The following is a 16,035-nucleotide window of genomic DNA, read 5'->3' on the forward strand; positions in this document are numbered from 1 at the left end:
TCGCTTTTAGCACCTCTTTGATACTCTTAAATCTTAAAAAGCTACCAATTTGCTTACTGGGGAGAAAATAGGGGCTTAGGAAAGCTAAGGGTTTTGCTCCAAGTCCTCTCTGAACTTTTTGGTTGGAGGTGAGGGAGAAAATAACTAAGCAAGTAGATAGATCGTTTTCAGTCACGGTAAGGCCTATGAAATAAAGCAGAGAACTGCAAGGTGTTTTGTTTCACTCCAAAGAGGTGATATCTGAGCAGAGGGAGAGAAATAAGGTAGCAGATATCCCAGGGGCATCAGCACCAGCAATAATGTGCTTGTGTCCAGATGTGTTTCTCCCAGAAAGCAAGGACGTCCATCATACAATGAACTTCCCAGCTGTGAAATATCCGACTCTTGCAAAGTGTAGTCGCTCATTTATTCACTCATTCATCTTCTCAACAAATACTAGGCGACGACTCTGCCAGTTGCATGCAGATGGCAGGTATGAACCAGGCTTTAGTGTAACGTATAGACAAGGAAAGCAGGTCCCCCACACAGCTGGTTGAAGCTGACATGGTGCCATGGGCTGGCTGGCAGAGGGAACAGTTGAGGCATGTCACCGTTCAAGACAAAGAAAATACAATATCAAAGCATTAAATGTTGGGATGATGGTTATGAAAAATTTTAAAGTCATTCAACTATTTCTTTAAATGAAATCTTTTTTTTTAAAAGATTTATTTATCTATTTATACAAGCACTGGGTACAGTCAGAAGCGCGGGAGGGTGAGAGAATTCACCAGAGCCAGAGCAGGGAGCAGAGCAGGCAGAAGGACCGAAGCACACTGCTGAGGGGAGCAGCGGGCAGCAGGAGAGGTCTGTGCGCCATGTGGGACCCTCCTCCGGTGGCCGGGGAGCAGCCGGGGATCGAACCGGCGCTGCAGAGGCTGCGGGCAGCTTCGCAACCCAGCGCTCAACCGCTGCGCCACCGGGGAGGCCCAACATATAGTATTAAAAGGAGTTGCCCAGGCACAAAGTGAGGGCCCTGAAAACACCTTCAAATACATGTAACGTGGCCTCTCCGTTATAGCAGGTTGAGCACAGGGTTGTGAAGCTGTCCGCAGCCTCTGCAGCTTGGGTTCAATTCCTGGTCAGCCAGGGAGATACCCACATGGCCCGGCAGACCTCTGCTCTCTCGCCTGCTGCTCCCTTCAGCAGTGTTTTCGGTCATCTGCCTGTTCTGCTCCCCACTCCATCCCTGGTGAATCCTCCAACCCTCCCGCACCTCTGGCCTGTACCCCAGTTCTTGTATAAATAAAAATAAATCTTTTAAAAAAATGTAACATGGGATGAAAACCATTGTCCAAAAGTATTTGTCACAACTTCAAACAGAAATCTGTTCATTGCCCACTAAAAATTGCTTAACTTTGAGGTCCCAGGAAAACCAAATTTGGAGAACCATGCAATTGTCAACTAAAACAGTTATCTTTAGCTTGCCTTGAATGAAATAAACCTCTGCTGAAACAAAAGCCGATTCAGCTATTTTTTTCTGCTCATCCAAGTCATATCTGACGTATTACTGCCTAGTACAGCTCAAGTGACTCATAAACACAATTTAAAGGGCTCGTCATTTTGTTTCTTTCTGCTTCTGGGCAAAAATTACCCCCTTAATTTGCATTAAGAATCATCTCTTTGAGGGCCTCCCTGTTGGCGCAAGGGGTTAAGATGCAACCTATGAGCTATCTGCAGCCACTGCAGCACAGGGTTCAATCCCTGGCCAGGGAGCTATCCACATGGCGCAGCAGACCTCTCCTGGCTTGCCCGCTGCTCTCCTCAGCAGTGTATTTCAGTTGATCTGCCTGTTCTGTTTCCCACTCTGTCCCTGGTGGGTCCTCTCACCTCCCGTACCTCTGGCTTGTGCCCCAGTTCTTGTATACATAAGTAGATAGATCTTTGGAGGAAAAAAAATCATCTCTTTAAAAGTGTGCTGGTGCACCCTTAGATTTTGGATGGTCCTAAATTGTCTCCCTAGACCTTTCTCATGTGAAGAAAGGTCTGTTCTCTTCCTTCATAGCACATATACAAATAGATACTTGTTATCCCAATTCTCTTGCACACATTTTTTTAGCCACACACACAAACTGTAGGCCAAAGTAGACCCCACAATTCCAGCTGGGGAACCAGCTGTCCTGGCAGCACTAACCCTCCACCCTCCTCTCTTCTCTGCAGATGACGGCAACTGCTCAGGCACCCTCGAAGGCCCAGGCTGTCCACATCTCCACACCCTCGGCTGCAGCCAGCACGCCTGTGCCCAGCACCCCCATTGACCCTCAGGCCCAGCTGGAGTCCGACAAGCGAGCTGTGTACAGGTAGGAGACAGGGCGGCCTGCTCTGAACACCCAAGCTGCTTCAGACCCAACTCAGAAAGGAGAATGCAGGCCAGTGGGTGTGCTGAAAGGCAGCACCCAACAGCTGCTCTCTCAGCCCCTTCTCTCCTGAACCAACCCAGCCATCCCTCAGAGGGCCACTGTGAGTTGATTCTAACTTCCTGGAGGTTTCTAGTAAGGACTATAAAGGTCTGGGCAATATCTTCCAGAAAGGACCCCTTCCTCACCCCAGCTGGGGAGTTGAACCCTGTGAGCTTCAGGAGTCCTCAGCTCCACAAACAGGCTAGGACTAGGAGACTCTGTCCTTGCCCTGTCCCCCATGGTAGCCTTCACCCCAACTCTCCCACCAGAGCACTGGACATCTGAGGGCACCATCTAGGATTTGATATTATGCAAATTTTAGTATGTCTGAAAGTCACTGGATGAGCTTGATAAAAGAATTACTTCTAACTCTGCTCCGAAATGCTGCATCAGGAGGTCACACTGTAGAAGAGAACTATGAATTTTTTAAAGGCATTCCAGGTGGATCTAAAACCACCGGTGCTTGGACTACACTCTGAGTCAAGGTAGGCTTTGTTTGGGGACAACAGGTGTTGTATGCAGCCTGTGAGTTCTAGTGCCCCTTCCCAGACCGGGAGTTGCCTGAGAGGTGGCAGCGTGTCTTGCTCTGCTTGGGCCCACGCACCCAGGGCTGGACCCTGAGCACCGCCAAGTGTGAAATGGGCCCAGGGAAATTCCTTTCTGTGTGCATGCCTGGGGAGAAGAGGCAGCCATTCGTCTGAGAACAGGCCTGAAGGAGACTCCAGTGGGATTTTAGTCATCATGTATCCACAGGGAGCTATGCCACAGAGGAGAGATGCCTGAGTCAGCACTCAGTACTGAGGTGGGATGCTTGCTTGCGCTCACAAGTGCAGTGAGCGCGGCTTACCTCTGGCTGAGCAGCAGGTGCTAATGCCAGCATCATGGGGACAGGTCCTCCAAGCTAAGTAGGAGGATGGAGTCCTTCCTCTCTCCTCCCTGCAGTGACAGTGTCTTTATGATAATGGTGATAATTACTGCTATTATTATCATTATCATTGGCATTATTTTTAGTTGCTCAGATGAGTTGAATACCTCTCATGCCAACATTTGAGAGTCCGGGTTGATGAGTCCGGGGTGATGAATCCTGGTCCATAGATCCTGCCATGAGGGTCCTTCCCAACCCTGGTGGAAGGGGTTAGCCCCATCCTGCCAGTGCACAAACCAGGCCAGCTGCCTGCAGACAGCACACTCTGCTTAGGCCCCAAAGATCCCCCTGGATGTGGTGAGAGTGACTGGGCATTCCTTCCTTCCCTTTTACTGAGCCCTTACTGTGAACACATGGAGGCACTGTGCTGGATTCCAGGGGAAAGAGGACAAACCCAGGGAGGTAAAGGCCTGGACTCTTCCCTCTAATAAGAAAGAGATGGTTGTGCAAACAAGACACCTGCAGTGTGGCAGGCAAGGCTTCACCAAGGAGGCATTATTTGAGTTGCATCTTGAAGTCTGAGTAAGAAACTTCACCAGAAGAAATGAACTGGGGTAGAAACTTCCAGGCAGAATAGAGCCTAGAATGTTCCAGCACTGGCCAGTGACCAGAGTTGTGTGGTCTATGGGAGCTGTCTCTCATGATGTCCCTTGGAGTATAAAACTTTTCCTTCAACCCACACTTCCTCCTGCTCCCTTTCACACCAGAGTTTTCCCTTTTCCCAACTGGCCAACCAGCTCACAGCCCTTGGAGTTTGCCCAAATGATCTCCTTAGGCAGCTGAAGGTGAAAAAAAACTCTCAGGTCAGATGCCACCAACTGCTCAGCCAAACATGGCTGCCCTGCATCTCAGGACAACCAAGCTGATATCAGCACCTGTGCCCAGCTTCTCCCCTCCAAGTTCAGTCCTTCCTGCCCTGCCTCAGGGTTCTCTCCCACAGCCACGCCTCTCCCATTAGTACCAGCAGCAGCCCTCTCTACAGCCATTGCCTGGACATCCAGGGAGGGAGCTCAGGCTCCTGTAGGGTCGGGTAATTTTAATTAGATTTGCCTGCCTGGGGCAGCCTGGCTGCTCCGAAGCACACCAGGGAGTCAGCATTTCATGTCAGTAAATGTAACAAGACCCTTTCGATTCAGATTAGTGCCCAGCACTGACTTTTAGGAGCCCCCACTGGGGCCCCTTCCAGAATCGCAGATGAATGAAGGGTAGGGGAGCACCATCCCAGACCAGCCCCCTGCAGGGGGCCGTCACACACAGGGGCCATGTGACAAAAGGGTGTGTCTGTGAGCAGAGGGAGGCTGCCAGTGCCCTAGAGGTTTTATTTGTGTATGAAGATGTGTTAATGAAATGTATTGGTTCCTTCTGACTTGGAGGGGGGGGGCAGGGAGGGACAGAGAGGGAGAGAGTTGTGTAGGGGTGGGAGGGGAGGCAGAGTCTGTCTTTAATTGGATCACACCAGCGCATCATCTGGGCTAATCAGCAAGGCAACCAGGAGCTCCCGCTCCGATTGATGATTTAGGTCTAATCCCAACAGACCCAAGGACTGGATGCACATGGCGGGTAATTGTGTTTGTAGCCCAGGAGCAATGCTGAGAGGGGTTCTGAAGAGGGAAAGACTCTGCAGTAGCGGCCCATTTCAGTTCTCTTCTTCCCCACCCTACTTCAACCCAGGGAATTTTTCCCCAAGAAGTTAGAAATTAACTGGGACTGCCCCGCCCCCGTCTCTGCACACCCCTAGATGGTGTTGGGTGCTCTCTGAGTCCTGGGGGTTAGGTTGCCAGCAGCTCAGAGAAAGGGCCAAGAGAGTGAGGTTATCCAGTTTCTTTCTCCCTCCACCCCTCCAGTCTCCTTTGCTCCCCTTTGAAGTGAGTGGGTTCCCATGGAAACCGCAGTGTCCTGGGGAGCAGGAGAGTGGCAGGGAGCTAGGCCTGGCCAGGTGCACAGTGGGGGAGGAGGTTGGCTTTGCGGAGATTGCTCTACTAGGGCTGAAGACCTCCCTGAGAACTCAGGAAGTGGCCCGCCAGGCACTGAAGAAGTGACCTATTATTGATAGCAAATGCAGGGTTAGAGGCATGAGCAGAGAGAATGTCCTGGGCCCCTGTGTGTTCCATCTCCATTAAAAATGCCAGAGAATCAAGTTGCAGATCTGACAGAATGGCACTCATTCCTCCTTGGTGCTACCAGGTAAAATCAATTTGATTAGGTTAACATGGTTTCTGCTTCCCCCACTAGATCGTTAACTCTATGAGGGCAGGCAAGGTCTGTGTCTGTTTCATTCATTGATTTATCCCCAGTCTTACACAGCTTGGATAGCATGTGTAACAAATCAATACTTGTTAAACAGAATCGTTAAGTAGATTAGGTTGTATATTACCTCTTTAAATAGATCACAGGTCTAGACTGCTATGCTGGTGAGGGCGAGGGAGAGCCCAGATACGCTCATTCTGGATATAAATGTTCCCCCATGATCCATTTGAAGCTACCAAAGTGACACAGCAGGGGAAGAGAGACACACATTTGACTGCCACCAGCTCAAGGTATGGACCCCATACGGGGAGCCAGGTTGCAGGTGCACCCTCTGCTTTAAACAGGGGATGACTGTTTCAACACCTTATAACTGATTTGCTGAAATGGTTTCACTCATACCTGCATCCCTACATTCCTTGGTCTCCACTGGCCTGTCTGGTCTCCTCTGAGGTCCTGAATTTAAAATGTTCTCTTAATGAATTAATGCGTAGCACAGAGTAAGGGCAGTTGTGCTTTGTCACCCCCAAGACAGTGGATTTTCTCCTTCCTAGATTCTGCCCAGCACTGTCTATCTCTTTCATCTGCTTGAGGAAAGCGCCTCTCTCCTCCCCACTTGCCCACCTTCTCCAAATAACTTCCAAACCTGCCTTGGTTTGGCCATTAATGAACTTCTTCCTGGCAGCTCCGGAAAGCCTGCATCAAACTAGTCTTCTGCCTTTTCTCTAGCTTCTCAGCTTTCAGAATCTTGACCTTTCCATATAACATTTCTCATGCTTCTCATCAGTCTCATCTCTCTGTAAGCCACAAACTCAGAGGTTTTCCACCAGGTGTGATCTACCCCTAGATACTGCACGCTGAAGCCAGTGCTAGGTCAAAAAAGCAATATACTTGTCTAAAGCCCCGTTGATATTACACTTGTTCCTGTCTCATTCAGACTGGATCCCTCTGAATCCACATTCATTCGGAGGAAAGAACAGAACAGGGCAGTGGGCTGCATGCAGCTTGCTCCCTGGAGACCATCCTCCTAAAGGTCCCTGAATTGTCGGCCTTGATCCTGCCAGTCCTATAGCTCAAGGTGTGAGTGCAGAAGAGGGGCTGTGTGGCCGTGGAACGAGCTCTAGAAATAAACTTGGTGAGAACTTGCTTTGTCACCACAGCAGGTTCATCAACCTGAGCCTCTGCTTCTCAACTGTAACAAAGAAAATAATAATAGCTAGACTCAAATTAGATAACATATACTAACACCCGGCACACGAGTCGGTGTTGGCTAGATGGACTGGGGTGGCGTGGAGTGGGGTGAGGGGGATTAGACAGAGGGTCAGCATGCACCCCCTTGTCCTGTTCAGGACATGACACACAGTCTGGTGGATTCAGGGTTAGGTATGTGGCCTTGCATTCAGGGGTCCTGGGTTTACATTCTGGCTCCACTACTTGGCACTAAATCTTTTGGGCCTCCGTCTGCGCATCTGTAAAATAGGACTGAAAACTGTGCTATCTTCATCAGCGGGGATTCATGAGATAATCATCCAGTGCTTGATAAAGAAGCTGGCACATGGCACGCCCTCCGTGGGTGTCAGCTACTGTTAGATGTTTGGGAAATGGCAGCAGGTGAAGGTGAGCAAAGGAAGGTGAGTGCTGAAAGACAGCACAGCAGAAAGAAACTAGACCCTAACAGCTCCCAGGGCCCTGGTCCTCACACCACAGTTCCATGAGACATTAGTTGAGCTCTGCTATGTGTAAGCAGTGTGCTAAGTTCCCAAAGGGGTTCTGAAAAAAAGAAAAAAAAATGTCCAGGGAGTGGGAGAGCGATGGACGTAGAAAGTAGCTATAATATAAACTTGGCACATAGTATGGGCTCAAAAAAGTATTTGTGGAATTGATGATAAGGCTTCCAGTCCACGGTGCAGTGGGAGAGAATTGCTCTGCTTTTTCCCCAATGCAGTGAAGCCAAGGGCAATGATAGCCCAGCTGCCTTTCCTGCGGCTGGGCTGGTAGACGGAGGGAGAGAGAGGACCCCTCTAGGTTTGGGGAAGAACAGGGGGCTGGGTCCTGTTGCAACTGTCCTCTAACAGCTGCCTGGCCGGAATCCTGGGAACCCGTGCTTCCTGATGAAGTGTCTTTGAGGGAACTCTTCCACCTTGTGACCAAAGGGTGTTCTGGCTCCAGCAAGCTGACCCAGGGGCTTAACCCTATGCCTTCCTTGGCATGGCACTGGGTCATTCCTGGAATGTTCTGGGTGAGGTGACCTAAGAATGGTGAGGGAGAAGTACAACTGCTCCAAGTGGTAAAGCTGGGACCAGAGGCTTCCTTCCAAGACTTTAGGACTGGGTGCTGGAAGCAGATGTCTGGGCTGTGTGCAGAGCTGGGGGAGCTCTGGCAGACACCCCCTGCTTTTTGAAGCAGTTAGATTCCCTGGCATAAGAGATAACATCTCAGCTGTTGACTATAGTTAGGGGAATGATCCTGTGAAGCTATAATCTGGAAGTTAAACCACCTCAGTTTTCCCCTAACACCAAGCAAACACATCCCTGGCCCTTCCTGCTGGCATCTGGAGCCCCCTGCCCCAGTCCAACCTACTTACGTGCAACTGGCTGGCACCAAGTCTGCAGCTGCCTGGCCTGAGCTGCAGGTGCGTTCAGAGGCAGTGGGCCCTGCTGCTTCCATGGCCTGGCTGAGGCAAAGCTGAGAAATCCAGTTCCCCTGTCGTGACAGGGCACACAAATGAGAGACCAGGAGCATGGAATCCCGATAACTTTTTCCCTCTCAAGGCCATGTTAGGATGAATGAGATGAATGCCATGCTAACAGCTGGCAGCAGTTGGCATTTAGAAGCCTCGCAGTGAAGGCTGATTACAGTGGAGTGATAACTGTGATAAGTACTAAATAGGATCTATCCCTTCAAAAAGAGGCAGGACAACCCACAATTGGACCTCCTGCGAGGATGCCTGGGATGGGGTGGGTGGCAGGAAAGCCAGCCACAGGAATTTGTGAGTTCGAAGGGCCCATGGCACCTGAGCAGGCTGCACCACATGGTGGGTTGCCCTTTTGGTCACCCGACACCACTCTCAGATTTTCCTGAGTGCTGGTCCCTGTCATGATCAAAGAACGGGAGACTAAGACGCCAGGCCAAGTTCTGACTCTACCATTGGGCACATCGTTTAACCTCCTTAGTACAGCTTCCCTACCCCACCGGGTAGGCGTCAAATGAGAAAAAGAAAGATCTCTAAAAAGATCTCTAAAAACATCAAAGCCCCCTTGGAACACACAGAAGTATGACTGTGAGAGAAGTTTCTTTTGGAAACTCATTTGATAAGATAGAGATTGTCTTGTGCCTCTTGTTGCTTGAAGGTGGATCTGACAACCCCGTTCTGCCCCCCACCCACCCACCCCCAGGCACATATAACTCAAGGACAGTAGAGGGGAAAGAGGAGGAAGAGGACATGATTCCAATAATGGCTCGGAAATAATGCACTGGAGACTGGGAGAGCCCCAAATTTGGAGTTTGTCAATTCAGTCCCTTAGGTGTGCGTTAAGTCACTGCCAGTGACCAAGGCTCAAAGGACAGAGGTCCCATCCCCATACCCCTTCCCCTGCAATGGCCCTCCTTGGGCACCCCAGGAGATTCAGTCTCCTGAGACTTGGGTGGAAGCTCCGATTGCCTTCACTAGCCTCCCAACCTCGGCGAAAGAGACTTCTCTTTTCTGTGCCCGAGTTACCTCTCCTTTAAGTGAAGGGGCTGGCCAGGAGAGCCTACCAGATCTGAACTTAGAGGTGCTTTGTGTTCTTGCCTTACAGGCTTAACATTCAATTTGTTGAGATCTCACATTTATTTTTTTAAAAAATGCCAAGAGGGTCGTTTGTGTGTGTGTGTGTGTGCGCGCGCGTGTGTGTGTGTGCACACGCATGTGAAAGAGAGAGAAGAGATGGGGACAGAGCAGACCGTCGCCTGCCCCAGGCTCCTCACTTGTCAAGAATGGCCCTGCACACCACCTGGGGAGGAGAGCTGGTTGGAGCCCAGGAGCCCTAGCAGATGCAATTCCAATTTAGCAACAAGAAGAAGTCCTCTCCAAGGCAACCCAGGCGAACACACCGCCCACTGGGCAGGACTAAAAATACACCCGCAGGGTTTCAACGTCACACCTGAAATAAAAATACATCCAACCAGGAGCTGCCGGCTTGCTCTCCTCCACCCCACTCTGCTCTCTCCATCTGGTGCCTTCCAGGGAAGAGAAGTGGAGGGCTGGGCAAGCACTTCCTTCACACCCACCCCCCTCCCTCTCCGACCCTGCCAAGCCCCCACCCTGCATACACCCCAGCAGAGCCCCAAGACAGGTCCTTTTGTAGCAACTGTGGCTTGAAGCTGCCAGATGGCAAAATCTGGTCTGAGTCCCGAGTAGGGATGAATTCTGAGTCTGAAAGAACTTTAGGCTCCTGTCTCAGAATCTTCATTCCCATAGTGAGCGCTTACTTCATTCACTCACTTCTCCGCATTCATTGATTCGCCAAATATTTATTGATCCTCTGCTGTGTGCCAGGCACCGTGCTTGACCCTTGGGGAGTCAGAAAGAGAGAAGACAAGATCATGGACTAGGGGAACTCAGCATGTGGTGGGGAAAACAGAACAGTGCACAAATGATAGTTAGAATTTAATAAGTGTCACAAGGGAAATAAAAATAAATTTTTACTGGCAGTGCCTTTCTGGTTAAAAAAAAAAATGAGGTTCTGAGTTCTGATAAATTGTACGTTGTTGCCTCTCCTCCTCCTCTTTCTGTGCCTCTATTTGAATTGGCATGTGGGATTGTTTTCCCTGCCAAATGAGTCAGTGGAGATGGGAATATAAATGTATTGGAGCGGATGGTGTCAATGTTGCTCTGAATAAAGAAAGGTGCCCACACACCATTCCAGGGAAATGGAACAGCATTAATTGATAGCTTACTAAGTGCCAGACACTCCACATTTCTTCATCTAAGCCTTACAATAACCTAGGTGGTAGGTGGTGTTCTTCCTGGTCTGTAAGGGAGGAAACTGAGGCTCAGAGAATTCAGTACTTTGCCCCAAAGTCATACAGCTGTCTGACTCAAAGTATATGCTTTGGAGTCTAAACCATCTGGACTCTTACCCCTAAATTGTGAGTGAGGTCAAGGAGGAGACCCCAAAGCACTTCTATGATGTTCTCTCTGCTGTAGAGCCCCATGGGGGAGCCTTCATAGAAGGGGAGGCATTTTGAGGTGGATTCTGAAGATCATTAGAAGGGACAGGTAGAGATGCAGAACAAGCAGGTCAAGTGAAAGAACAGCTAAAGCCAGGACAGCATAGAAGTCCGGTTTGCCAGAGCTAGTGGGGTCCACCTGCTCTCCCTCCAACTACCACAGTCTTTGCTGAGCCTGTTGAGGAGCAATACAGGGCTGAGGCCACCCCCTCAAAGCACCCGGGTGTTCATTTGTGTTATGACTTTATTTCATCAGCATTCAGGAGAAATTTCCCTACCACCCTCAGAGTGAATACCTATAATGCGCCTTCTCGCCATGGCGAGGTGCGCTAGAATCAGGCAGCGGGCTGTCCTGGAGGGTTACTCTGGGGTTTCTCTCCCCAATTCTATATCCCAGTGACTGCCGACCTGAGAAACAGAAAGAAAGGGTCAATGCCTGCTCTGGGCAGATTTTCCAGGGTGATGGGCCTTTGGCAACTAAGCTCCGATGGTGTGCATTAGCAGAGACTGGGCTAGCCAGCTAGTCACTGCTGGCCACCCCACCACACACTCCCACACCACATCTATCGGGCCAACAGACTAATGTCCTCTGGAGTAGTATGACCCTGATGAGGCCTCTGCTCCCACTGGCTTACCACTGAAAATCTCCACCCAGAAATGCTGCCTTTCTATTACTCATTCCACCCTCTGGACCATCCATCCATTCTTATCCCAGCCAGGAAGGGTCCTGAGGCTCTAATACCCCACTTGCCTCTTCCCCATTAGAAGCAGCAGCCAGGGCTCCTGGAGGGGGTGAGCGCTGACCCTGGGCCTCCTCTGCCCACCACCCCACAGCTGGATGAGTCTGGGCCGCGAGGTGAGGTGTAGAATGGGCCTGGGGGCTCCAAGGTCAGTCACTGGAGTGGAGGTGGACAGCCAGGCAGGCTGCCGCATACTTGGCTGGACCCATGATTGAGGTCTGCAGTCCTGGCCAAGGTCACAGGGAAGAGATGGCTGAGAGGCTCTGAAAGGGCAGAGTGGCATGACTGTGAATCACAAGGTTTATCACCCAGAAAGAGAACGCAACACTAATGTCTCGCCCTGCATGTGACCATGCGCGCAGCCCCCTGCCCCCAGGCTGTGGGGCTCAGATTCTGTCTAGATGTCTATTCTCTGTCTCTCATGCTCTTTGTATCATAGCCTCTCAGAGTTCTGTATTTGTGGCTCCTTTCTCTTTCCTGTCTCTGCTTCTTGGTCTCTGGCCCTCCTCTAAGCAGCAAGAAGTGTTTTCAAAAATTGTTAAAATGCAGATTGGCCCCAAACCGGACATTCTAGGCCCACAAGTTTGGGTGAAAAACACAAAGGCAAAGGAAGGAAGCAAAGCAGAAAAGAGTTCAACTGTCCTTTCTTGAGTCCTTTTAACAAAAGGAAATGAGATTCTATCCTGTAGGGGATCTTTAAGTTAGAAATGACTGAAGAAGTTGTAGTCTCCATTCTACATCTTTGCAAATGTTAAGGAAACCTTTCACCTAATTTATATCCAGAATGTCTGTGTTGGGGTGTGAGGAGTAAACAGGCTGTGTTGAAACCCACCTACCTGAGGGTGCTCTCAGAAACCTGACAAGAAGTGGGGGTAGGGAGCGAGGTCACTTTGCCCTGAAGAAAAATTGGGGTTTGTTCGCAAGGGGTCTCTGCCTTTCTGCTGCTAGAGAGAGGTCACATTCGCTTCTCAAAGGGTTTCAGCCAAAATCCTGCCCTGACTCTAATCCGCTCTCCCAGAGGGGGCAGCCCCCCACATCCTAGCCCCAAACTGGGCATTCGAGGCCAGAGAATTTGGGTGATGTGGAAAACTCCAAGGCAGAAATGTCAGAAATAATTAAACCAAACGATGGGTTAAACCCCTGTAGAAATCAGCACATCCGGTTTAATCACCTTCTTAAGCTAGCACAAGGCTGCAATTCTGTGGAGGGGTTCTTTATTTCTTTGGATCGTTAACAGGAACTGCATATCTTGAGCTTGATTTGGGTTCCGATGCTCCTGGGGAGAGGTGAGGAGGACAGGGTTGGAGGGAGAGACTCAGGAAAGAAAAAGGAAATAAGAAACGTGTGAGACCATCCTCTCTCTCTCTCTCTCTCTCTCTCTCTCTCTCTCTCTCTCTCTCTCTCTCTCTCCAGCCTTGGCTCTGTCCGCTCTCATGGCGAACCTGCCCGCCCTCCTGGCACCCAGGCAGGCAAGAGGCACAGTGCTGAATGTGCTAAATTAGGCCATTAGAGAAATTCATTTCTCTTTATTAGTCTGTGTCAAATCCTTTTTATTAGTGGCTGGAAACGACCTCTCTTCTGCAGTAAAATGTCATGCCAGTTCACTCCTTTTATTTGTTCTGCACTGACGAGGCTCAAACTCTCCCTGAATCAGTGCAGCAAGATTTATTTCCTCCAAATTTTGAACGGCTTAAGAGAGATTGGGGTGGAGGGGGCGGTCAGGTGGGAGGCGACACAGGAGAAGAAGAGCAGGAAAAGATCAGGGAGGGAGAAGGTAAGCTCTTGTGGAGGTCAAATGCCCTTGGCTCTTGGGAAAAAAGTCTAATGGCCACCTCTCATATCTGGTTCATCATGGTCTGGGAATGGATTTCTAGCCTCTAGAGGGTCTAGATGCACAATGGGAGAGATCAGGACAGTAGGAGTGGGGAGGGGCTCCTGAAGAACCATGTTCTAGTTGGACAAACTGATGCTGAGGAAGCCCAAGAATAACAGAACCAGTATCCCCCCTCTAACAGAAAATGCTTCTTCCAGGTAGCCACGGTCCCTGTGCTATTCATCCTACCCCAACCCCAAGCCTGCCACTTTGGCTGCTGGAAAGGACTCCTTGAGGGTGACTTCCAGCCTCCTTTCCAGGCATATGGAGGTGGCATAGAAATATAGGTCAACCCTTAGGCAGGCATAGGCTGGGTAGCTGGGACTGGCCAGGGGACAGCCGTAGAGAAACGCATGGCATGACTGCCACTGAGGAGCCCAATGGAGTCCTTGGGAAGCAGCCTGTTTCTCAGGTGATGATGTGGGGTGTCTCAGAGGCCCCCAGGCTTGAGGTAACAGGAAGCAGCCATAGTCCAAGTTTATTGGGGATCCAGACAGAGCTTGGGAGCCATAGGTAAGCCCCTGACCCTGGATCTGGCTCACATGAAAAGCTGCAGGTAAGCTCAGGCACCATCTGAGCTCCTGGACTCAAGGGTCCAGATATCAGCATAGGTGGAAGCAAAGGCAAGAGACTGGGGAGGGTATGATATGAGGAGGCAGGGTTTGGAAGCTGCTGGTATGTTTCAGGTGAGGAGGGACTGGAGCACATTTCAGGTGAGGGGGAGTTGGAGGAGGTGGCTATGTAAGCATCCATGAAGTCTGCTCTGTGCTCCAGGGACCGGGAGTAAACTTGAGGAGAAAGAAATCCGAGAGACAGTAGAAGTCATAGAAAATACCCCCATGTGCTCTGCACACACATATCCATCTCGGATCTGATACCTGAGGTGATAGGTTTATAAAAGGGACCCTTGCTATGGTTCTGCTAGGTGGGTGCACTCTGTTCCCCAGTTAGGTGACAGCGCTTCCCATGCACCCCCAGCCCCTGAAAGCCCAGCTCTGAGTCCTATCATCAGGTTTCCTGCTCACCTCTGCAACCTCATCTCCATCCATTTCCCTCCTGTCTTCATCTGGTTTGGATTTTGTTCCAGAAATGTGTCAAGCCCATCCCTATCACAGGTGCTTTGCTTTTTCTCTGCTTGGCAGTTCATCCCTCAGATCTTTGCATGGCTGCCTCATCATCATTCAAGGCTTAACTTAAATGTCACCTCCTCAGAGAGGCCCTCCCTGACTACTCTAAGTGAAGTTTCTCCCAGCAGATAAAGGACAATCACAGAAGCGACCACCCTCCGCTCCCCCACCCCAATTCTAGAGCTAGTAGCTACAATATTTGGTCCAGAGCAGATCCCTCTTCCTCCACGCCACACACTACTCATGCTTTGTACACAAAACACACAATCACACAATAAGTTTACAGAGATCTGCACACCAGTTCTGGACCCATAACCCATATGTGCATATGGACAGCAGATAGAACCCCGCATGTGCTCACATAGTAACACACAGGACCGATGATCATATAACACTCACACTCTCTTGAGAGCCCTCATTCAACCCAGGTGCACTCTAATGCACACGCACACACACAGACCAGCACCTCTCCACCCAGCAGCCGCCCACCCTCCCTCCAACCAGCAAGAAAGGCGCAAGCGGTGACCGGCGGCTGCCTGGGGGTTGGGGCGGGGGCTGCACCCCCACCACCTGGCACGATGCTGCGGATTATTAGTTCCTGGTAATTTAGTGCCCTTGTACAGAGTCGATTTGTGCCTTTCATTCCTAATTGATCTAGTGGCTGTTTAAATGGCAGCAGGCATCTGTTGAGAGTAGGAAGGTTCATAAGGCGCAATAATTCATAACACCGTCTGGAATTTGCCTTTCATGTCCCTCAGCTAAACCACTGCAGGGCTCTGCTTAAATTACAGCCACTGAGGCTTTCTTTGGTATTCCACTCAGGGCCAGGAGAATCTTGCATTAAACTGGGATCAGGTTAGATTAGACTATAATATGCTTCGGTATTAGTTGCTGCAAATGAAGACTTAGACTGGAGTTTAACCCCTTCACCTGATTTTCTCTTTGTCTTCAGCCCGATGGCTAAGCTAACCCATTGTTTTCCCTAACAGGGCAGAAGAGTTCTTCTGGCAATTTGGGGCTGCAGATGGGAGACCCTTAGATATTAGCAGTGTAGGTGTGTGTGCATGGGGAGCCCTGTAACCCAGCCTGCAGCCTTGGGGCCCAGCTGTTTCTGCACTCGCTCCCAAATAAGGGTTGGGAGATAGTGTTTGGGGCAGCCTCTGCCCAGCCAAGCAGCACCTCTGGAGCCAGAATTTATACCCCATCTCCCCGTTCATCCCCTGAGACTGAGTAGAATGAGCTGCAGAGTTTGAGTGTAAATGGAACAGAGCAACTCCTGTCTATCTGCCTAGAATTATTAGAGTTCCAGAATGGGGCATACCTCCTTGCAGGGATTTCCCATCTTCGTACATACACAGGAAGATGGTCCTTCTCTTGCTGTGTCCAATCACAGTATGCTGGAGAAAAAAACTCATGGTCTCTCTTTCTTTTCAAGACTTACTGTGCTTTCCAATATGGTGGCCACTAACCCTAGGTGGCT

The 16,035-nt window shown here is 50.2% G+C and overlaps 1 protein-coding gene across 6 annotated transcripts in view; it reads left to right on the top strand.

Moving 5' to 3' along the window:
• Positions 1-16,035, top strand: part of PKNOX2 (PBX/knotted 1 homeobox 2) — a gene marked incomplete at its 5' end in the record, with an annotated part of 73,983 nt that overhangs the window by 11,330 nt on the left and 46,618 nt on the right. For 5 of the 6 annotated variants that reach the window (XM_084250817.1, XM_084250818.1, XM_084250820.1 and 2 more), the window contains one exon: positions 2,197-2,336. The exons of the other annotated variant lie outside the window; for it this stretch is intronic. In XM_084250817.1, coding sequence (XP_084106943.1) covers positions 2,197-2,336 — 140 coding nt within the window. The remainder of the gene's footprint in view (positions 1-2,196; positions 2,337-16,035) is intronic. 6 annotated transcript variants of the gene reach the window in all.

This window comes from Talpa europaea (genome assembly GCF_964194135.1).
Source record: "Talpa europaea genome assembly, chromosome: 12".
In the NCBI taxonomy this organism is placed as follows: domain Eukaryota; kingdom Metazoa; phylum Chordata; class Mammalia; order Eulipotyphla; family Talpidae; genus Talpa; species Talpa europaea.